Here is a 23,349-nt window from a genome sequence, read left to right on the forward strand (position 1 = left end):
ATCTGAGGTAGGGCTCAACTCACGATCCCAAGAGTTGCATGTTCTATTGCTCTACTGACTGAACCAGCCAGGTGCCCCTAGACTTACGGTTTAGAGGGAGATGGTACGTATCTTGAGTGCTATGGATAATGCTATGAGTTCCTAAAAGGATTTGTGAAAATAAACCCATCTCAATTACTGTTATGGAGCTGTTTAATCAGTGCCGGAAGGAGAACTATACGCGCATATCTAGATGGCTTCTCAAACTCCCATTAAGACTGTTTTGGGTCTTTTGGGGCATGTGGGTGGCTCAATACTTAAGTGTCTGCCTTTGGCTTGGGTCATGATCCCATAGTCCTGGGATTGAGCCCCCTGCTTGGTGGGAAGCCTGCTTCTCCCTCTCTCACTTCCCCTGCTTGTGTTCCCTCTCTCACTGTGTCTCTCTCTGTCTAATAAATAAGACTTTTATTTTGGTATTACAGCTCCCTTTGAAAAAAAGAATTTTTTAAAAAAAGATTATATTTATTTATTTGACAGAGAGAGAGATCACAAGTAGGCAGAGAGACAGGCAGAGAGTAGGAAATAGGCTCCCTGCTGAGCAGAGAGCCAGATGCAGATGCAAGGCTGGATCTCGGGACCCTGAGACCATGACCTGAGCCCAAGACAGAGGCTTAACCCACTGAGCCACCCAGGTGCCCCCCAGTTTTTTTTTTTTTTTAAATATATTTATTTCACAGAGAGACAGTACGAGTAGGCAGAGCAGTGTGCAGAGGGAGAGGGAGAAGCAGGCTCTCTGCGGAGCAGGGAGCCCAATGTGGGGCTCCATCCCAAGACGAGGGGATCATGCCCTGAGCTGAAGGCAGACGCTTAACGACGAGCCACCTAGGTGTCCCGAAATTTAAAAAATATATATTTTTATTTATTTATTTGAGAGAGAGAGACAGACAGCAGGAGAAGGGGAGGGACTAGCAGGCTACTTGCTAAGCAGGGAAGGACTTGATCCAGTACTCTAGGATCATAACCTGAGCTGAGGGCAGTTGCTTAACCAACTGAGCCACCCAGGAGCCCCTAATTTATTTATTTAAAGTAGTCTCCAGGGGCACCTGAGTGGCTCAGTCGTTGGGCATCTCCCTTGGGATGGGGTCATGATCCCAGGGTATGGATTGGAGTCCCTCATCGGGCTCCCTGCTCAGCAGGAAGTCTGCTTCTCCGTTTTCCAATCTCCCTGCTTGTATTTCTGCTCTCACAGTCTCAAATGAATAAATAAATTATTTAAAAAATAAAAATAAAAAGTAGGCTCCATGACCATTGTAGGGCGAGAAGTCAGAGCCGACATGAAGAGTTACACACTCTACCAACTGAGCTAGCCAGGAGCCTCCGAATCCTCTTTTCCCAAAAATGCACAATTACACACAAAAATATTGTTCATAGATTTAGGGGGTCCATGAACTTCTGACACCAAACCATGGATTCCAAGTTAACGATTGCTCTCACCATTCTTTCCTTCCAAGAAACAGCCTCTCAGTCCTATTTTAAAATAGAGTAGAGAGCTAGATTTACTCTGGTTTCTCTTCAGATGTCATACATCTTTCGCCTTTTACTAAACTAGACCGGAAACAATTTCTGGAAGCAGATGTATTTTGGAGAAAAGGAGGTGTTAGTACACGAGTTCGTTTTACTTTGCAAAGTATAAAAACATGGATAATACGCTGGAAGATGCCACATTCTGGATTCTTCAGGATGCTATTGACTCTACAAATAAAGATTTCCGACCACAGACCTAGATGAATCGTTAAGCAAATATTTATTCGTTTCCTGATATTTACAGGCATTGTGCCAGTGACTGAGGTCACCCAGACAAAAAAGACACCATTTGGGTCCTTGATGAGACTCTTCACTTGAAAAAGCCCGGATGTTACTTGTGGCCTTTAAAAAAAAGTGGAGGGGGCGCGAGGGGAATCATCTAAGTGTCAGAGACATTGTAGGAGCTGGAAAAAGGGCTCCGAGCTGGAACTGATTCTTGGTTTCTCCGCGTCCTGGACAGATGAGCTTCGTACGTCACTCAAACTCATCTCTCATCTATCGAAAGGGGATAGTAAGCAGACGAGAACTGTTGCAAATCGTCAAAAACATAACCTTTGTAAAAATGAACATGGACAAAGAAAAAAACACAAGTAGGAGGCTTATTGAAAGTGACAGCCAGGAAGATCGTCCTTTGAGGTAAAAGTCCGGCTCTTCCAATGTTCTAAACCCACCGCGGCGTGCAGCACGCGGTCAGCATACGCTCACTAAGCCTTCCGGGATGGATCAAGTTCCGCTTCCGCAGGCGGATTTTCACTGTAGGCGTGAGCGCTGGAAGGCCGACGCACATCAGCGTCGGCCCTCCCTCCCGCGCATGCTCCAAAGGATAGGCGGCGAGCGGAAGGGCGGGGGAGGGAGGAGACGCTGCGGACCGCCGGCTCGTTCGCTCTGCAGGCCAGCGCGGGAGGCGGGGGCGCGCGCGCGCACGTTCGCGCGGCCGGCTGCGTACAGTAGTGACGGCCGCGCGGGAGCGGTCACGTGACCGTAGCGGCTGCCCGTACAGTAAGGACCCAATATGGCAGCGGCGGTAGCAGTGGCAACGGCAGCAGGAGGACCGGCCGCCCCATAGACCCCCCCCGCCCCCCCGCGCACCACCCCGTCGCTTCCTCTGCTTGGGTGCTCCTCCGGCCTGACTTCCCCTTTCTCCCACCTTTCCCGGCACCGCGGGAAAAGCATCGCAGGGCAGAGCAGGCAGGGAGGGCGGCCGGAGCCCGGACACGGGAGCCTCCCAGTCAGTTCAAGACCCGACATGAGGGAAAAGGGCCGTAGGAAGAAGGGCAGGACCTGGGCGGAGGCCGCCAAGACGGTAAGGGGGAGGGAGCGAAGGGGAAGCCCGGGAGAATTTTGTTTCCTCGCCGCCTGCCGGTCGCAGGGGAAGGGAGGTCATTGGCCCGGCGACCCGGCTGAAGGGGGCACAAAACCGCGCGGAGAGGGCGGCGGTTAGTGTCGGGGTTGTGATCCCTGTGGGAATGGAGGCGCCCAGCGGAAGAGGGTCGCCGCGGGGCTGTGGCTTCTCCCTGCGTCTGCAACGAGTCCCCTTGGTGTTTTGAAGCTGCCTTTCGGGGTCACGTCGCTCTCACCTCCACTCTGTGGTAGCTCCCGCCCCGGCATGGGGAAGTCTGTTGTGCTTGCACAGTAACCGGTTCTTCTCCCTTGTGCGGCTGAAGAGCCCCCATTGGATGCAGATAGGAGAAGGCTTGTGCGTGCACCCAGCCCCGGAAAGAAGAGAGGAGCGCTGGATCTTGGTAGAATTTACCCGCTATAGCAGACATGCCGCCTGACCCCGGGTCCCCTGCTCGTCTGGGCTCCCAGATCCAACGTGAGGTCACGAGGCTCTTGTTTTTGTTTGCTGTTGAAGCTGAAAGTGCAGGAGGTGTTTAGAAACGAAGTAACAGGTGGGACTTGTAGATTTTTTTTTTTTTCAGTTTCCGTAGAGATCTACTCTGAACAAGGCAGCAATGCATGGTGGGACGTGTAGTTTACCCGGCCTTGACTTTTCCGTAGTTAAAGTGATGGTGGGTTCACGAAGTTGTAATTAGTAGGTAAAAGCATCTGTTTTTCCCCCTAATTTTTCATAACGGGGTTTAGAGGTAGGATTTAAGTGCTCAGTGAGACTTTCATTGTGTCGTATGAAAAAAAGGAAAAGCGTGAATGTATGTAGAAATGAAACATTAGGCGATGCAGTGGAAAAGTAATAGGACATAAAACAGCAGCATGTTAGTATTGAAAACTGAGAAAGTGTGGAGATATTATCTTTAATGGTGAATCATGTCAGTTTTACTTGTATAATATGGAGAACCTTCCCAAATGAACCTTTTTTATATGATGTACGGTTTGTTTTTTTAAATGAGGGTTTTTTTTCTCTGATTATGAAAGTAATAAATGTAAACTGGGAAATTTTGAAAAATTAAAGGAACGTATAAAGAAGAAAATAAGAAATCACTTATTTCACCCTTCAGCTATATTTGTTAATGTTTTGTTATATTACTATTCAGTCTTTTTAATTTATTTCCCCACATTTGGATCCTGCTGTTTATTCAATCTTGTGCATTTTTGTAAACCCTGTGCATTTGTTTTGTAAATTTGATGTGATAGGGGATTGATGAGTCTTAAGCTTGTATTTGTTTTAGTTGGAAATGTGAAAAGTTAGTGAATTAATAAAAGCACGTTTTATTTATTGAGTGTTTTCACTTAACAGTCTCTCTTCATAATTGTGACTGTGCTGATAGTTTCCTTCTAAATTCTAGAAATAATTTTTTTTGGAGGTGAGGAAATTGCTCCTTCACAGGTGGCTGTTAAGCTCTCTTCTACTTGATGAGTACCTCAAGACTTTTTCTTTTTTTTTTAAAAAGATGGCAGATTTTAATTATAGGTAAGCCGACCACAACCCTAATTATGTGAATTAAGTCTCTAGAATCTTAAGAGTACTTTTGAATTATGATCTCTTTGGATAAAATAGTCTAATCATTAGGAGATGGTGACAAGTAGGAAAAATTTGCATTTGCTGATTAGATTTTCCTATACTTAACATATTTGTTAATTCATAATAAACATTTCATGCCTAGCTAGCTATGCGGAAAAATAGTATCTAAAAGATGGAAAGGCTCGTTTATTAAGTAGAGTACTGAGTGAGTTCTTGAAGGGGCTTGGTATTATTTGGTTCTGGCAAATGTAAGGCCTCAATCTTAGTAAAAATGAATTTTAGAAAGAGAATGCTGACACTAAAACTTGTCTTTCCCTAGTAGCCAAAGTGTAAAAAATCACCTTACTCGTTTTGGTTTATCATCTGTAAAGTGAGGAATTAAACTAAATCCCTGTATTCAAAAGATTTCCGTTTGTAGGAAGTCCTATTTAGAAGTAAATGTAGAGGGAATAGATAAAAGTAAATCTTTAATATTTCAAAATAATGAGATCAGAAAATCAGTGATCTGGCAAATGGAAGTAACTTTGACCTAAATTAAGAAATGTTGCATATATTTATAAGATTAAGAGGACTAGGAGAAGTATATCTTAAGAAACTTATAAGCATTAAGGTCAAATGTTCTAGGAACAGTTTCAGCAAGGAAAGAATAAAGTTATTTATGAAAACAAGTTATATCTTATTTCATTGTGTTCTTGGTACATGCATTGTAGAGCTGTCTTGTTTTGGGAGCACTATTAAAACGGGGTTATATTTCTGACCAATAATATAGCAACAGATAAATACAATTAATTATAAGTGAATATATCCATGTATGGTGGAAGGTAGTGTGTGGATGTGTGAGAGCTACCGATTGATGTAAGGTTATTATGAACAGTCTGAAAAAACAAGATAATAAGATTCATAATTACTGTTAGATAGTAAAATTATGCTAAGAGGCTGATTAAATAAAGTGTATAAACTGGTTCCAGTAACTAGGGACACCAGAGAGAGGGATAATAGAGTTGAGATTCCACAGAACTTGAATGTCATTCACCACATAGGACCATCTGACTGATCTTATATTTGCCCTATATAAGTACACTAATTATAAAAAGCATTACTCAGACATTTCGTTAACAGCCACACATGTTTTAAATTTGAAGGGTGGCAGTGATGGTTATGAAATGATTTGGATCTATAGTATAGAGTTTGGTGCAGTTTGAATAGAAAAATTTGTAGTAAGCCAGAGATCTTGAGGACCATTCCACTGAACTGTGAGCACACCCAGTTACGCTCATTCTTTAAACAAAACAAAGCAAAACAAAACCAAAACCCTTGTATCGTCTAAATATTTAATGACATCCCTGAGTAATTTAGCTGTTTTTATAAAGCAGAGCTTTTGAAATAGTACAATCTTGTTGATCCTGTTTTCTTTTTTGACTTTTCCCTTATTATGCACCACAACTAGGGAAGCATTGTCCTAAAAGGACAGGTTTGTTGTGCTTGTTAAGTGGAGGGAACAGAGAGACAGACCATAGAGTTACACACTTAGAAGTACCTTTGGATATCTTGGGAATAAGGTGATCAGGTATGAGGAGTGAAGTATGGGTGTTAGAGGTGAGGAGCACAGCAGTCTGTCTTGTATATCTTTAGCATGTGGTTTTTTGATTTAAGAAAAGGTGGCTTTTTTGGGGGGGGGGGATGCTATCTATAGAGTTCCCTTAGTGGTTAATATTATTTTGAGTGTACATAGATTTTTATTTTTGTCATTTACCTAGAGTTATTTAACTATGGGGAACAAGATGGAAGATAGAAAATTTTTTCTGCTGGGGGCACGTGGGTGGCCCAGCATCCTGGGATCCAGTCCCGCATCTGATCAGTGGGGACCCTCTTTCTCCCTCTCCCCACTCCCCCTGCTTGTGCTCTCTCTCTGTCCATTAAATAAAAAAATTTTTTTTTAATTAAAAAAAAATTCCGTTAGAGGAATAATCAGAGTTTAATTACTTTGTGTAGGAAGTACAAAAAATGAAAAATAACTGGAAATACAATGGGGGTGCCTGGATGGCTCAGTGGGTTAAAGCATCTGACTCTTGATTTCACTCAGGTTATGATCTCAGGGTTTAGTTAGATCAAGCCGTGTGAGAGGCTCCCACTAAGTCACGGAAACTGCTTGATTCTCTCTCTCCCTTTCCCTCAGCCTCAGTTGTGTGCTCAAGCGGGCATGTGCTCTTTCTCTAAAAAGAACCAAATATAATGATAAAAATATATAATGATGGGCACCTGGGTGGCTCAGTGAGTTAAAGCCTCTGCTCAGGTCATGATCTCAGGGTCCTGGGATCGAGCTCCGCATCGGGCTCTCTGCTAAGCAGGGAGCCTGCTTCTTCCTCTCTCTCCCTGTCTGCCTCTCTGCCTACTTGTGATCCCTGCCTGTCAAATAAATAAATAAATCTTAAAAAAAAAATATATATATATATATATAATGAACAGAAAGGTGTTTAGGAAAACATCTAAATAAAATATGCTTTAGAAAAAATGAAAGTCTTAGAAATTTTCAGGACCCGTGATCTTTATTATAATTTTTTCTTAAAAATTAAAAATACAAGGGAGCCTGGGTGGCTCAGTTCGTAAGTGTCTGCCTTGGGCTTGGGTTTGATCCAGCCCCACATGGGGCTCCCTGCTCAGTGGGAAGCCTGCTTCTCCCTCTCCCACTCTGCCTGCTTGTGTTCCCTCTCTCACTGTCTCTCTGTCAAATAAGTAAAATCTTAAAAAAAGAAAAATTTCTGTGCATCTCCCAGAATTCTGTTAGGAGCTTAGAGAATAGCATCACATTTGCAGAATTCCTTGCTATTTCCTCCTATACAGATTTTTTTTTCTCTTAAAAGGCTGGCTGTGCAGTTTTGCTGTTGGTGAAAGGCATTGTGTTTTCACTACAAAAAGCTGTTTGGGGGTGCCTGGGTGGTTGAGTCAGTTAAGCATCTGCCTTCGGCTTAGGTTATGATCCCAGGGTCCTGGGATCAAGCCCTGTGTGAAGTTCCTTGCTCAGTGGGGAGTTTGCTTCTCCCTTTCCCTCTTCCTGCTACTTGTGTGCTTGCTCACTCTTTGCACTCTCTCTAGTGAAGAAAGAAGTAAAATCTTAAAAAAAAATTAAAGGTTATTGGATATACTAAACTTAAAATCCTAAATTTTAGAACTCTTTATTGTATTTTTTTAAAAAAGATTTTATTTATTTATTTGACAGAAAGAGATCACAAGTAGGGAGAGAAGCAGGCAGAGAGACGGGGGAAGCAGTCTTCCTGCTGAGCTGGGAGCCCAATGTAGGGATTGATCCCAGGACCCTGAGCCTAAGGCAGAGGCTTAACCCACTGAGCCACTGAGGCGCCCCATTCTATTTTTATTTAAAAAATAAAAGATTTAGGGCGCCTGGGTGGCTCAGTGGGTTGAGCCGCTGCCTTCGGCTCAGGTCATGATCTCAGAGTCCTGGGATCGAGTCCCGCATCGGGCTCTCTGCTCGGCAAAGAGCCTGCTTCCCTCTCTCTCTCTCTGGCTGCCTCTCCATCTACTTGTGATTTCTCTCTGTCAAATTAATAAATAAAATCTTTAAAAAAAAAATAAAAGATTTATTTTATTTTATTATTTTATTTAATTTTTAAAAGATTTTATTTTATTTTAAGCTTTTATTTATTTATTTGTTTATTAAAGATTTTATTTATTTATTTGTCAGAGACGGAGAGAGATTGAGTGAGCACAGGCAGACAGAGAGGCGGGCAGAGGAGGCAGAGGGAGAAGCAGGCTCCCCACCAAGCAAGGAGCCCCATGTGGGACTTGATCCCAGGACCCTGGGATCATGACCTGAGCTGAAGGCAGCCGCTTAAGCAACTGAGCCACCCAGGCATCCCAAGATTTTATTTATTTAACAGAAATCACAAGCAGGCGGCGGGGGGGTGGGGAGCAGGCTCCGTGCTGAACAGAGAGCCTGATGCGGGGCTCAATCCCAGGACTCTGGGATCATGACTTGAGCTGAAGGCAGAGGCTCTAACCCACTGAGCTACCCAGGCACCCCAAGATTTTATTTATTTACTTGACAGAGATAGCAAGAGAGGGAACACAGTGGGAAAGGGAGAAGCCCCCCCCCCCCCCCAAGCAGGGAGCCCCATGTGGGACTCGATTCCAGGACCCCGGGGTCATGACCTGAGCCAAAGGCAGGCACTAATGACTGAGCCACCCAGGCACCCCAGAACTCTTTAAATCTGACTTAAAAACAACAGTATTAATTGCTATGAGATTCTGTTGAAGTTGTGTAGGCTCATTCATCAAACAGAAGACTGTAAAGAGTTAATCTTTGCTGAGTCACTGTAATTAAAATGGGATTAAGTGAAAGTCTGCATACTGAAATATTGAAAATAGAGGGACCACACTGTAATTAAGTATGGTTGAGAGTTCAAATATAGCTTTCTGGACTTTTAACCCTGAATGTGGCGATATACATAAATATGTATACCTATTTATATTTTATGTACAGTTCCAAAACTTGTTTTTGGTTATGACTTATCAATGGATCTTTTTTTTTTTTTTTTTTTAATTTCTTTATTTGCACAGAGAGAGCACAAGCAGCGGGAGTGGCAGGGAGAGGGAGAAGCAGGCTCCCTGCTGATCAGAGAGCCCACTATGGGGCTTGATCCCATGACCTGAACTTAAGGCAGCAGCTTGACTGACATCATGGATGGGTTTTAATGTTATGACTTACGTATCTGTCTCATTCTCTTTAATGTTTTCTTAATATTCCATTGTTTTTAGATGTACCATCATTAAAAAATCAGTCCTTGGGCATCTGGGTGGCTCAGTCTTTAAGCCTCTGCCTTCAGCTCAGGTCATGATTCCAGCATCTTGAAATCGAGCCCCTCGAGCCCCACATTGGGGTCCCTGGTCAGTGGGAAGCCTACTTTCCCTTTCCTAGTCCCCCTGCTTGTGTTCCCTCTCTTGCTGTGTCTCTGTCAAATAAATAAATAAAATCTTAAAAAAAAAATCAGTCCTTGATTTTTTTGACATATAGGCCATTTATAGGTTTTTTTCCTTTAATACTTCAGTGTCTGCAAGTGGGCAGATATGTATGTATGCATGTACATTGTATGTGTGCATGTGCACGTGCATTTCTGTGAATGGGATAAACAGTTTGTAAACTTTGAGTTTGTGCAAATTTATAGTCCCCTCTAAAATTTTGAAGGTCACTGTTTTTTCCTACTTTTCTCTATTCCAAGGACTTTCCAATCTTTACTCTTTGCCACTTTGTTATACATTTCTTTTATTCAGTAGAACTTAGTAGAAATGTTCTGTATTTGTATTGTGCGACACAGTAGTTCCCAGTCATATGTGGCCATGGAGAACTTGAAATGTGGCTAGTGTGAGGAACCGAATTCTGAATTTTTTTTTTAAAGATTTATTTATTTGACAGAGCAGGAGAGGGAACAGAAGGGGGAATGGGAGAGGGAGAAGCAGGCTTCCTGCTGAGCAGGGAGTCCGATGCAGGGGCGCAGAGCTCGATCCTAGGACCCTGGGATCATGACCTGAGCTGAAGGCAGATGCTTAATGATTGAGCCACCCAGGTGCCCTCTGAATTTTTTTTTTTTTTTAAGATTTTATGTATTTATTAGAGCAAGAGAGCATTCTCACACAAGTAGGCAGAGGGGCAGGCATAGGGAAAGGGAGAAGAAATAGGCTTCCTGATAATCAGAGTCTGACGTGCAACTCTATCCCAGGACTCTGGGATCATGACCTGAGCCAAAGGCAGATGCTTAATGACTAAGCCACCCAGGTGCCCTGTAAATTTTAAAAAATGTTTAGTTTCAAAGGCATATCTTCCTTAAATAAAATATGTTTTACTCTGAACAAATAAGGGGAATTTAGTTTATATTTTAGTAAGACTGTGCTGGTGGAAGACAGTCTTTGTTTTTTTTTAGTAGGCTCCATGCCCAGTGTGGGGCTTGGACTCATGACCCTGGGAAGAAGAATCAATTGCTGTATAAGCTAGAGTAAGAAGAGGGGCTGTATAAGCTAAGCCACAAAGATGACCTTAAAGGCAAGAGGGGCCTAAAGGTTTACATGTTTCTATCTGCAAAGTTTAACTCACTTTTTTGCGTGAGTGCTAAGTCTTCCCCCCCCCCTCTTCACCTTTTTAAGTTGGAGATAAAGAGGATCCTGTTCTAACTTTCAGGAGAGCACCAATTGAATAAAGTTAGTCAACTTTAATAGTATTGTTTGCTACAAACACTGGTCAAGGTTCTCTTGTTCTGGGAAAGAAAATTATTCCAAGATACACCACGGTATCCAAAGACTCAAAAGAGTTATGGTTGGACATGGGGAATTTTCTTTACTGTTTTTTTTTCTTGCTTTAAAAAAAAAAAAATATGTTATAGAGCATGAGCACACATGCACATGGGTTGGGGGAGCAGAAAGAGAGAGGGAAAACCTTTTTGTTTTTTTTTTTTTAAAGATTTTATTTATTTGACAGAGATCACAGTAGACAGAGAGGCAGGCAGAGAGAGAGAGGGAAGCAGGTTCCCTGTTGAGCAGAGAGCCTGATGCAGGACTCTATCCCAGGATCCTGAGATCACGACTTGAGCTGAAGGCAGCAGCTTAACCCACTGAGCCACCCAGGCACCCGGAGAAGGAGAATCTTAGATGGACTTTCCACTGGGCATGGAGCCCAACGTGAGGCTTGATTCCATGACCCTAAGACTACCCTGAGATTACCACTTGAGCCAAAATCAAGACTCAGGCTCTTAACATACTGAGCTCCCAGGCACCCCTTGACATTGGGAAATTTCTTTTCTTTTTTTTTTTTTTTTTTTTAAGATTTTATTTATTTATTTGTCAGAGACAGAGGGAGAGAGAGCGAGTGAGCACAGGCAGACAGAGAGGCAGGCAGAGGCAGAGGGAGAAGCAGGCTCCCTGCCGAGCAAGGATCCTGACGTGGGACTCGATTCCAGGACCCTGGGGTCATGACCCGAGCCGAAGGCAGCTGCTCAACCAACTGAGCCACCCAGGCGTCCCAACATTGGGAAATTTCTGTAATAATTCTTACTTCTTTTTTCTTTTTTTTTTTTTTAAAGATTTAATTTATTTATTTGACAGACAGAGATCACAAGTAGGCAGAGAGGCAGGCAGAGAGAGAGAGAGAGAGAGGGAAGCAGGCTTCCTGCGGAGCAGGGAGCCTGATGCGGGGCTCGATCCCAGGACCCTGAGATCATGACCTGAGCCGAAGGCAGCAGCCCAAACCACTGAGCCACCCAGGCGCCCCAATAATTCTTACTTCTGACCTTGCTTAAGAAAGCTAAAATTGGGGGTGCCTGGGTGGCTCAGTGGGTTAAAGCCTTCACCTTTGGCTCGGGTCATGATCCCAGGGTTCTGGGATCGAGCCTTGCTTCGGGCTTTCTGCTCAGTGGGAAGCCTGCTTCCTCCTCTCTCTCTGCCTGCCTCTTTGCCTACTTGCTCTCTCTCTGCCTGCCTCTCTGCCTACTTGCTTAAGAAAGTTAAAATTGGGGGCGCTTGGGTGGCTCAGTCGTTAAGCATCTGCCTTTGGCTCAGGTCATTGTCCCAGGGTCCTGGGATTGAGCCCTGCTCAGAGGGGAGTCTGCTTCTTGCTCTCCCACTCCCCCTGCTTGTGTTTCCTCTCTCACTGTGTCTCTCTCTGTCAAATAAATAAAATCTAAAAAAAACCTAAAATTGGCTAATGGTAAATGCACATGTACTTAGTACTAGGCATCAGGGAACACTCAAAATCTTATAGTGTCTTTTGAGTAATTTGATCCATCTTTTGGTAAAAATAATGTGGAAATAATGTTGAATGTTGTCAAATTTTCATTTGAAAATTCTTTGGCTGCTGACATTTAAAACTTGATACTTCCTTTAGAATGGACTGTCACTGGAGTTCACAGGTTGGGATGGCCCAAATCATCTTGAATCTTGAACCCACTGGTGTCTGAATTATTTAGTAGCTGGTTTAGCTATATTCAGTTTCAAGTAAAGTGCTTAGTGGTGTTAGTGACATTTCTACATAGTAATGTAAAATTGTAATGTGTTCTGTTGATTTATAGAGATTAATTTCCTGTATGATTTGAGTGGTTCAGACGCATTTTTTAAGAAGATTTATTTATTCTAGAGACAGAAGGGGAGGAGGGGCAGAGGGAGAGGGAGAAAATCTCAAACAGACCAAGTGTGGAGCCTGATGCAGGGCTTGATCCCAGCACCCTGATAGCATGACCTGAGCCCAATCAATAGTCAGATGCTTAACCAACTGAGCCATCCAGGTGCCCCCATACAAATTTTTATATTTAAATGGATTTTACCTGTGAAATACGTTAATGTATTATGAAAGGTTTTTCTTTTTTCTTTTTTTTTTTTTTTAAAGATTTTATTTATTTATTTGACAGACAGAGATCACAAGCAGGCAGAGAGGCGGGCAGAGAGAGAGGAGGAAGCAGGCTCCCTGCTGAGCAGAGAGCCCGATGTGGGACTCGATCCCAGGACCCTGAGATCATGACCTGAGCCGAAGGCAGCGGCTTAACCCACTGAGCCACCCAGGCGCCCCAAGGTTTTTCTTTTCTGTATTGTGTGTATAATATAAAAAAGAGATGGATTACAAGGTAAAGGTAATAGGAAAACAGTTTTCAGATATATCATTAATCACTCAATAAAAACATGACAGGTAAAATAGGACTACTTTATTTATTTATTTATTTTTAAGATTTTTATTTATTTGACAGAGAGACAGCAAGAGCAGGAACACAAGTACGGGGAGTGAGAGAGGGAGAAGCAGGCTTCTTGGTGACCAGAGAGCCTGACTTGGGGCACGATCCCAGGACTCTGGGATCATGATCCCAGCCAAAGGCAGATGCTCAACAACTGAGCCATTGAGGTTCCCAAAATAGGACTATTTTTTTTTTTTTTAGATTTTATTTATTTATTTGATAGAAATCACAAGTAGGCAGAGAGGCAGAGGGGGAAGCAGGCTCCCTGCTGCGCTGAGAACCCAGTGTGGGGCTCGATCCCAGGACCCTGGGATCATGACCTGAGCCGAAAGCAGAGGTTTCAACCCACTGAGCCACCCAGGTGCCCCCAAAATACATATTGTAAATTATGTTTTGTTTTACATTTTTTGAATGGGAAAACTAAATGTTGTGAAGTTATTTCTTAGAAAATAAGCACAGGTTTGAGACTATTTAAATGAAAAGCCATTTGGGGCGCCTGGGTGGCTCAGTGGGTTAAGCCTCTGCCTTCGGCTCGGGTCATGATCTCAGGGTCCTGGGATCGAGTCCCGCATCGGGGTCTGTGCTCAGCGGAGAGCCTGCTTCCTCCTCTCTCTCTCTGCTTGCCTCTCTGTCTACTTGTGATCTCTCTCTGTCAAATAAATAAATAAAATCTTTAAAAAAAAAATAAATAAATGAAAAGCCATTTAACCTCACGGACCCCATTTGCCAATTGTTTCCAAGGTGAATGTGGAATCACACAGAGAGTTAAACTAGCTCTGAACAACTCTGGGAACTCACTGAAAGATCCATCTCCTGCTTCAGGAAATTCTGCACAAAATCCTGCTCTTAACTTAGACGTTGTGAACTGCATGAAGAGGGCCATGTGGCAAGGAATGACAGGCCGCCTCCTGGAGCTGTGCGACTCCTGGCCTAGAGTCAGCAAGGAAACAGAAAGAGACTTGAAACCTGCCAACAAGGAAGCTTGTTAGGAGGTTTGGAAAAGAACCCAAAGCCTCAGATGAGTTCACAGTCCCAGCTGATACTTTGATTTCAGCCTAGTGAGACCCTAAGTGCAAGACTCAGTTAATCCTTGCTCAGAATCCTGACAACACAGAAACAGAGATAGCTGGCTGGTGCAGCCAAAAGAGTTTGCAAGTGTTGATCTGAGGGCCCTGGATTTGAGCCGCACACTGGGTGTGGAGATCACTAAAAAAATAGATAAGCTTAAAAAACTGAGATAGTTTATTGTTTTAACCTAAGTTTCATAATTATTCATAAATAATGGAAAAATAAATTTGTGTTACAGAGGTCGTATACTAGCAAACTGTAGTAATACTCAAATTTGGTGGGGAGGGGATTATGCAGGCTTGGTCTCAGAATATTTAGCCTCGGTATTAATGGATGATGATTTTAAGGGCATTTTAAGCAGAGGGAAGAGCTGAAAAGAGGGAGAATAAAAAAATGCAGGGCATGTTTGATGCCTGGCTAATTTACCTGTGAGTATTGTATATTGAGAGTTAACGCCAGAACAGGTAGGTTGGGGCCAAAATGTGGAGAGTTGTAGAAGTTGGGCTGACGTTTTTATTCTAAAAACTCACAGAGAGTTTTTTTTTTTTTTTTTAATACAGGAGATAACATCACATCTGTATTTGAGCAGTTTGGGTCATTTTGTGAGATGAGGCTGTAGAGGGCTCTCTTGGATTAAAAGGGTTGGAGGAGGTGTACGTTTTCTTCATACCATTCAAATTTTTTTCTCTTATCTATTCTACCTACACCTACCCCATTTACAGCTTTCCAACAGAAGCCTTTACCAAAGTTCTGCTGATCTGAAGTTCTCACACAGACAGGAAGTTGTAGAATGCTGTTGAGCACAAGAAGATGTTACTGCTCTTGAGATGAAAAAAGAAAGCAAAACTTCCCCAGTTGTTCTAGCTCATGTTGATTTTTCTTATTTCTGGATTCCTGATGACAGTTCTTCCCATACCGCTGTCTTCTGTACCCTTGGTCTTCAGGTTTGGGCAGGTGTAGAATCAGGGCTGTGTGTTGCACAACTCTTAAGGAGGAGCCATTCATACTGTATTTCAGTGAATTGTTTCCTGGAGTCAGATACGGTGGTAGCTCTGGGATGCATGATGTTCTTTGTGAAAACACCATTAAATATCGATTATTTCCGGGTGCCTGGGTGGCTCAGTGGGTTAAGCCGCTGCCTTCGGCTCAGGTCATGATCTCAGGGTCCTGGGATCGAGTCCCGCATCGGGCTCTCTGCTCAGCAGGGAGCCTGCTTCCTCCTCTCTCTCTCTGCCTGCCTCTCTGCCTACTTGTAATCTCTCTCTATCAAATAAATAAATAAATCTTAAAAAAAATATATCGATTATTTCCCATTTTTTCATTAAAAAAATTAAAAGAAATTTTTTTAAAAAGATTTATTTGACAGAGATTACAAGTAGGCAGAGAGGCAGGCAGAGAGAGAGAGGAGGAAGCAGGCTCCCTGCTGAGCAGAGAGCCCAATCAATGCAGGGTTTGATCCCAGAACCCTGAGATCATGACTTGAGCCGAAGGCAGAGGCTTAACCCAGTGAGCCACCCTCGTGCTCCCATTTTTTCATTTATTACTGGATTTGGTTCATATCTATTTCTTAGGATTGTTTTCTAGCTGACAAGAGGTAGCAAATGACACAGATTTAATGAAAATGATTGTTTAACTTTCTGTGGACCTCCCACCAGGAATTTGTAGATTATTTTAAAGTTTTTTTTTTTTAAGGTTTTATTTATTTATTTGACAGAGAGATAGCACAAGTAGGCAGAGCAGCAGGCAGAGGGAGAGGGAGAAGCAGGTTCTCAGTGGGCCAGGAGCGCAGCTCCATCTCAGTACCCTGGGATCATGACCTAAGCTGAAGGCAGACACTTAACCGACTGAGCCACCCAGATACCCCTAATTCAAGGGGTTTTGAAAGTTCTATATGAAGAACAGTTAAGTTTTATGCTTTAAAGCTAATCTTAAAAATGGTGTGAGCATATTTGTGGTATGAATTGTGTATGCCTTGAAACATTTATTTGTAAATGGTTTTACTCTACTTTGTATCATTTTTAGATGTTTTCTTAGTCTGTATTAGACATTTTTTGTCAGTCTTTTTTCTGGTTAATGACCTAGATGAGGTTTGATATTTCAGAAATTTACTTCACTTTATTGTTTGTGAATCTTGGTTCAGAGTTAGGATTACTATATCATTTTTCACTTTTTTGAGATTTGTTCATTATCGGAGATTGGTTAACATACAGTATTGTATTAGTTTCAGTTGTACCAGACAGCGATTCAGTAGCTATCCATCTATCTATTTATTTATTAATTTGAAAAAAGATTTTATTTATTTATTTGACAGAGACAGACAGCGAGAGAGGGAACACAAGCAGGGGGAGAGGGAGAAGCAGGCTTCCTGCTGAGGAGGGAGCCTGATGTGGGGCCTGATCCCAGAACCCTAAGATTCATGACCTGAGCCGAAGGCAGATGCTTAACAACTGAGCTACCCAGGTGCCCTGTGATTCAATATTTATATATTTTGAAATGCATATAATTTGTCATACAAAGTTTTTACAATATCATTGACTGTATCCTCTATGCTCTACATTATATCCTTGTGTCTTATTTACTTTACAATTGGAAGATTTTACGTCATATTTCCTTCACATACTTGGTCCTCCCCCACCACCCACTTTTTCTGCTGGCAACCATCAGCTTGTCTAAATCTGTGGGTTTGTTTCTGTTTGTTGGTTGGGAAATCATACAGATTTGACTGCTTAGCATAATACCATTTTGGTCCATACATATTGAAATTTAAAATAAATGTATTTAGTTACAGCAAATGTAACACGTTTCCTTTATTTTGCAAAAATCTTATGAATTATTTAAATTATAGAAGTAATATTTGGAAAAAATCACTTACTCGACTTTTTTTTTTTTAAGATTTTATTTATTTGACAGAGAGAGATCACAAGTAGGCAGAGAGGCAGGCAGAGAGAGAAGGAAGAAGCAGGCTCCCTTTGAGAGCCTGATGTGGGGCTCGATCCCACAACCCTGGGATCATGATCTGAGCCTAAGGCAGAGGCTTTAACTCACTGAGCTACCCAGGTGCCCCTTACTTATTCTGCTGTTTGATACAATGTAAACATTTTGGGATATTTCCATCTAGTCTTTTTTTTTTTTTTTTTGGTTAAGATTTTATTTATTCTTTATTTGACAGATAGAGATCACAAGCAGGCAGAGAGGCAGGCAGAGAGAGAGGAAGGGATGAGGGATGCAGGCTCCCTGCTGAGAAGAGAGCCCGATGCGAGGTCTGTCCCAGGACCTGGACCATGACCCGGGCAGAAGGCAGAGGCTTTAACCCACTGAGCCAACCAGGCGCCCCTCCTTCTAGTCTTTGATACGTTTTCTTCTGCTTGGTTGTAATTAGTCTCTCAGTTTCTATTCTGGTTTTTCATGTTAAAAAATACTTTTATGTGTCATTTTGTGGAGTTGCTAATAGTAACCCTTTTTTATGGCTAAAGAATATTCCATTATGTGGTTATGTCATAAATGTTCAACAGTATTAAAATGAGAAACTTAAAATGGCCACTAATGCTGTAGTGACTATCTTTTTATTTTCTACTTACGTACAGCCCTGGTACCTCACTCCATTATTTTCATTTAGAAGTTTATTTTAAAAATTCCCATGCAGTAAAAAATTAACCTTTTTGTTACACAGTTGTGTGAATTTAGCATACGTAACCACCGCCACGATAGTCAGGTACAAGCCAGGAAACTCTTCTCTTGCTGTTCTGCTGTAATTACCCTCCACTTGCCCCTGACCCTTGGCAACCAATGATATGTTCTTCATCACTAGTTTTATCTTTCTGAAAATGTTATATAAATGGTATCATATAGCATATGACCATTTGAGACTGGTTTGTTTAATTCACTCTAATGCCTTTGAGGTTCATCTGTGTTGTTTTGTGTATTAATAGTTTATTCCTTTTTCTTGCTGAGTGGTATTTCATTGTGCCAATGTATAATGGTTTAGCCCATTCACTGTTGAGGAATGGTTTGTGCTTTTGGCAAATAAGAATGGAGTTGCAATAAATATTTGTGGGCAGATTCTCCTTTGAACGTTAAGTTTTCATTTTTCCAGGGTAAATATCCAGAAGTGGGATTGCTGCATAATTGGTAAGTGTATAGTCTAGCTTTGTAAGAAACTGGGAAGCTTTCAGAGTGGCTGCATTCTCACCAGCAGTCTGTTTGAAATGTAGTTATTCTTCACCCTTGCCAGTGCTTGGTACTGTCAGCATTTTTTTTTTTTTAAAGATCTTATTTATTTGACAGAGATAACAAGTAGGCAGAAAAGGCAGGCAGAGGGAGAGGCCCATGTGGGGCTCGATCCGGGGACCCTGGGATCAACCTGAGCTGAAGGCAGAGGCTTTAACCCACTGAGCCACCCAGGCGCCCCTGTCAGCATTTTTTAATTTTAGCCTTTTTATTTATTTTTTTAAATAAAGATTTTATTTATTTATTTGACAGAGATCACAAGCAGACCGAGAGGCAGGCAGAGAGAGAGAGGGAAGCAGGCTCCCCACTGAGCAGAGAGCCCGATGCGGGACTCGATCCCAGGACTCTGAGATCATGACCTGAGCCGAAGGCAGCGGCTTAACCTCTGAGCCACCCAGGCGCCCCGCCTTTTTTTTTTTTTTAAGAGATTTTTTTTTTTTTTAAGATTTTATTTACTTATTTGACAGAGAAAGGTCACAAGTAGTCAGAGAGGTAGGCAGAGAGAGAGAGGAGCAGGCTTCCCGCTGAGCAAAGAGCCTGATGTGGGGCTCATTTCCAGGACCCTGAGATGATGACCTGAGCCAAAGACAGCAGCTTAACCCACTGAGCCACCCAGGCGCCCCCCCGTTTTTTTAAAGATTTTATTTATTTATTTAACAGAGAGAGATCACAAGTAGACAGAGAGGCAGGCAGAGAGAGAGAGAGAGAGAGAGAGAGAGAAGCAGGCTCCCCGCTGAGCAGAGAGCCCGAAGCGGGACTCGATCCCAGGACCCTGAGATCATGACCTGAGTTGAAGGCAGCGGCTTAACCCACTGAGCCACCCAGGTGCCCCAGGCGCCCCTTTTAAGAGATTTTATTTGAGAGAGAGAGAAAAGAGAACATGAGCAGGAAGAGGGGAAACAGACCCCAGACACCCCCACCTCCAGCAGGGAGCCTGATGCCGCAAATGATCCCAGGACGCTGAGAGGATGCTGCCAAAGGCCGACAGACACTTAACCCACTGAGCCACCCTGGCACCCCTGTTTCAGCCATCCTGATAAATGTGTAATGGTAAATCATAGTGATTTTGATTTCCCTATAGCTTATGTTGTTGAGCATCCTTTTTTTTTTTTTTTTTAATTTTATTTTTTATTTAACAAAGAGAGACCCAGCGAGAGAGGGAACACAAGCAGGTGGGTGGGAGAGGGAGAAGCAGTCTTCCTGCTGAGCAGGGAGCCTGATGTAGGGCTTGATCCCAGGACCCCAAGATCATGACTTGAGCTGAAGGCAGCCAATGAACGATGGAGCCACCCAGGCGCACAAGAGCATCTTTTTTTTCTTTTTTAAACTGAACTAAGTATCTTTATTGGGGAAAGCCAGGATTACAAGGGACAACTTAAGAGTTGGCATTGGGACCCTTTTTCTTGCCAAAGATGGGCACAGTGTTGACAAAGCGCCGGTTGTGTTGCATCTGCCACTTGGCTCAGCCTGTCTTCTTTTTTTTTCTCTTGTTTGGCCACCTTGGGAGTCTGCCCTCTTACTTTCCCAGCATGGGCCAGGGAACCATGGACTTCACCTCCAAGCGTGCAACTAGTTACTTCCAGGGTCGTCAGAGCTTCTACTCCACACTGACCCAGGGTAGTCTCATGGTCTTAAGGCATGCCTGCCAGGAACAGTACTTGATCTTGTGGGAACAGTGCCCTCCTGCAAGGCTACAGGAGCCTTGATCTGGGCGACTGTCTTCTGCCCAGTCACCCTGAGGGTGTGTAGTTCCTGGGTGCAGACAAAGAGCTGCATGTCAGAGACAGAACTGTGGCCAGGGCAGCTGCTACCGTAAAAAGGGAGTCACGAATGAGGAAGAAACAAGGGTGCTGTGTCCTCACTGCCTACTGTGGGCCATGTCACTCTCGAACATTTTTCCACGTGCTTATTTTCCAAATCTGTATCGTCTTTGGTGAAGTGTCTTTGGTGAAGTCTTCTTCCCACTGTTTAAGTGGGTTGTTTATTGTTCTTCTGATGGTACTAGAATTCTGTATGTATTCTGGGTACAAATCCTTCGCTGAATATGATTTGTAGATATATTTTTTTTTCCTAATTACAGGGGAAAGCATTCCGTCTTTGATTGTTAAGTGTACTAGCTATAGGTTTTTTGTAAACACTTACTGTCAGGTTCAGGAAGCTCCCTTTTATCTTTAGTTTACCAAGAGTTTTTGTTATGAGTGGATGTTGGGTTTTGTCTGATGCTTTTTCTGACTCAGTTGCCAAGATCATTTGCTTTAAAGTTTTAGACTATTACTATGGTGGATGACATTGATTTTCAAATTTTGAATTGGCTCTGCAGTCCTTGGGGAAAAAAATAATTCACCTGGTGGTCGTGGTTTATTATGCCTTCTTTTTTTTTTTTTTTTTTTTTTTAAAGATTTTTATTTATTTATTTGATAGAGAGAGATCACAAGTAGGCAGAGAGGCAGGCAGAGAGAGAGAGGGAAGCAGGCTCCCCGCTGAGCAGAGAGCCCGCCGCGGAGCTCAATCCCAGAACCCTGAGATCATGACCTGAGCTGAAGGCAGAGGCTTAAACCACTGAGCCACCCAGGCGCCCCTGTATTATGCTTTTTATATATAATTTATATATAGCTGGATTTGCCAGTATTTCTTTGAGGACATTTACAGTTCTGTTCATGAGGGATATTCATCTGTAGTTTTCTTCTATCATCTGCCTCTGGGTTTTGATTCCGGGATAATCCTGGTCTCATAAAAATCAGTTAAGAAGTCTCCCTCCCCTATTCTTTTATCATCATTCCTAGATCAGTATTTGTGAATTTATCTATTGCTAAAATTTACTCTTGTTTTTTTTTCTTCTTCTTCTTCTTTTTTAAAATTTATTTATTTGACAGAGAGAGAGATAAGTAGGCAGAGAGGCAGGCGAGGTGGGGGGAGAGGCTCCCTGTCGAGCGGAGAGCCCTATGTAGGATCGACCCCAGGACCCTGGGATCATGATCTGAGCCAAAGGCAGAGGCTTTAACCCACTGAGCCACCCAGGTGCCCCTATTTTTATTATTTAAATTTTTTTTTTATTTTATTTGCTTGACAGAAAGCGAGAGCACTGAAACAGGGAGCTGGAGAGGGAGAAGTGGGAGAGCGAGAGGGAGAAGCAGGCTCCCAGCTGAGCAGGGAGCCTGATGCAGAGCTCGATCCCAGGACCCTGGGATCATGATCTGAACCAAAGGCAAACACTTAACTGACTGAGCCACCCAGGTGCCCCTTATTTTTTATTTTTAGGGAGTGTGAGCAGCCTGGTAGGGAGGGAGACAGAAGGAGAGGGAGAGCTGAGTCTTAAGTAGGCTCTGATGTAGGGCTTGATTTCACGACCCTAAGATCATGACCTGAGCTGTAGTCAAAAGTCAGAAGCTTAAGAGACTAAGCCACCCCAGACACCCCCTAAAGTTTATGCCTAACACTGGAAACAGTACTCATGACATTTTTGTGGTCATCCATGGATGTAGACAGTGTGGCAAAAAATTTGACTCACCTAATGTGGATATTCCCACCTGAGGTCTCTGCTTTGCTTTCTTGTTTCATCTCTCATAGTGAAATTGTGTCCTTTTTGTGGCCTATTTAGTGCCTTGGCTTTTGCATTTTTGTTGGTGCTCTTACTGTTTAAAATGGCCCCCAAGTGTAGTGCTGAAGTACTATCTGGTATTTATTTGTTTTTTTAAAAGATTTTTAAAAAAAAATATTTTATTTTATTTGACAGACAGAGATTACAAGTAGGCAGAGAGGCAGGCAGAGAGAGAGAGAGAGGAGGAAGCAGGCTCCCTGCTGAGCAGAGAGCCTGATGCGAGGCTCGATCCCAGGACCCTGAGATCATGAACTGAGCCAATGGCAGAGGCTTAATCCACTGAGCTACCCAGGCACCCCACTATCTAGTATTCTTAAGTTGAAGAAAGCTGTTTAAAAAAAAAAAAAAGGCGGGGCGCCTGGGTGGCTCAGTGGGTTAAGCCGCTGCCTTCGGCTCAGGTCATGATCTCGGGGTCCTGGGATCGAGTCCCGCATCGGGCTCTCTGCTCAGCAGGGAGCCTGCTTCCTCCTCTCTCTGCCTGCCTCTCTGCCTACTTGTGACCTCTCTCTCTATCAAATAAATTAAAAAAAAAAAAAAGGCAAAAAGCTGCGATGTTCCTAATGGAGAAATTGCCTGTGTTAGATAAGCTTTATATAGGCAAGAGTTTTACAGTGCTGTCGGCCATGAGTTCATTGTTAATGCATTATTAACATGTATTAAATAAAATATCTTCAAATATAAGCACATAAAATCAAAGTTGTACTGATTGTTGACAAAAATGTGAGCAGTCTTTCAGGAACCTCTGTTTCCTCCAGGAGCAGTGGTTCAGTATTTGCTAAATAGTGTTTACAGTGACTTTATGGAACATAACTGTTGTGAATAGTGAGAATGGATAGTTTGTAGAACTGGTGTTATTTCTTCTGTAAATACTTGCTAGCCCTCACCAGTGAAAATTTCTGGGTCTGGAGACTTCGTTACAGAAGTTTTGTAACTATAAATTCAATCTCTTATATAGTTACAGGACTTTTTTTTTTTTTTAAGATTTTATTTATTTATTTGACAGAGAGACAGAGAGAGAGATCAGAAGTAGGCAGTGAGGCGGGCAGAGAGCCTGATGCGGGGCTCCATCCCAGGACTCTGGGACTATGACCTGAGCCGAAGGCAGAGGCTTTAACCCACTGAGCCACCCAGGCGCTCCTAGTTATAGGACTATTAAGATTATCTCTGTCCTCTTGAGTAGGTTTTAGGAGTTTGACCAATTACCCCATTCATTTAAGTTGTTGAATTTATGTCTCTAGAGTCTTTTTTTT

The 23,349-nt window shown here is 42.8% G+C and overlaps 1 protein-coding gene and 1 pseudogene across 4 annotated transcripts in view; one reads left to right on the forward strand and one right to left on the reverse strand.

The window, feature by feature from the left end:
• The first annotated feature begins 2,439 nt into the window (after nucleotides 1-2,439).
• Nucleotides 2,440-23,349, forward strand: part of ASXL2 (ASXL transcriptional regulator 2) — a 132,245-nt gene continuing 111,335 nt past the window's right edge. Inside the window, exon 1 of one of the 4 annotated variants that reach the window (XM_013052986.2) lies at nucleotides 2,440-2,866. In XM_013052986.2, coding sequence (XP_012908440.2) covers nucleotides 2,810-2,866 — 57 coding nt within the window. In that variant the 5' untranslated portion in view covers nucleotides 2,440-2,809. Of the gene's footprint in view, nucleotides 2,867-3,332; nucleotides 3,456-23,349 lie in introns of those variants that run through there. The other 3 variants (XM_004745947.3, XM_004745948.3, XM_045079295.1) reach the window with 3 other exon arrangements.
• On the reverse strand, nucleotides 19,877-20,283 carry LOC101675977 (annotated as a pseudogene).

The sequence above is a fragment of the Mustela putorius genome, unplaced genomic scaffold, assembly GCF_011764305.1.
Source record: "Mustela putorius furo isolate JIRA1106 unplaced genomic scaffold, ASM1176430v1.1 tig00000281_pilon_pilon_pilon, whole genome shotgun sequence".
In the NCBI taxonomy this organism is placed as follows: Eukaryota; Metazoa; Chordata; class Mammalia; order Carnivora; family Mustelidae; genus Mustela; species Mustela putorius.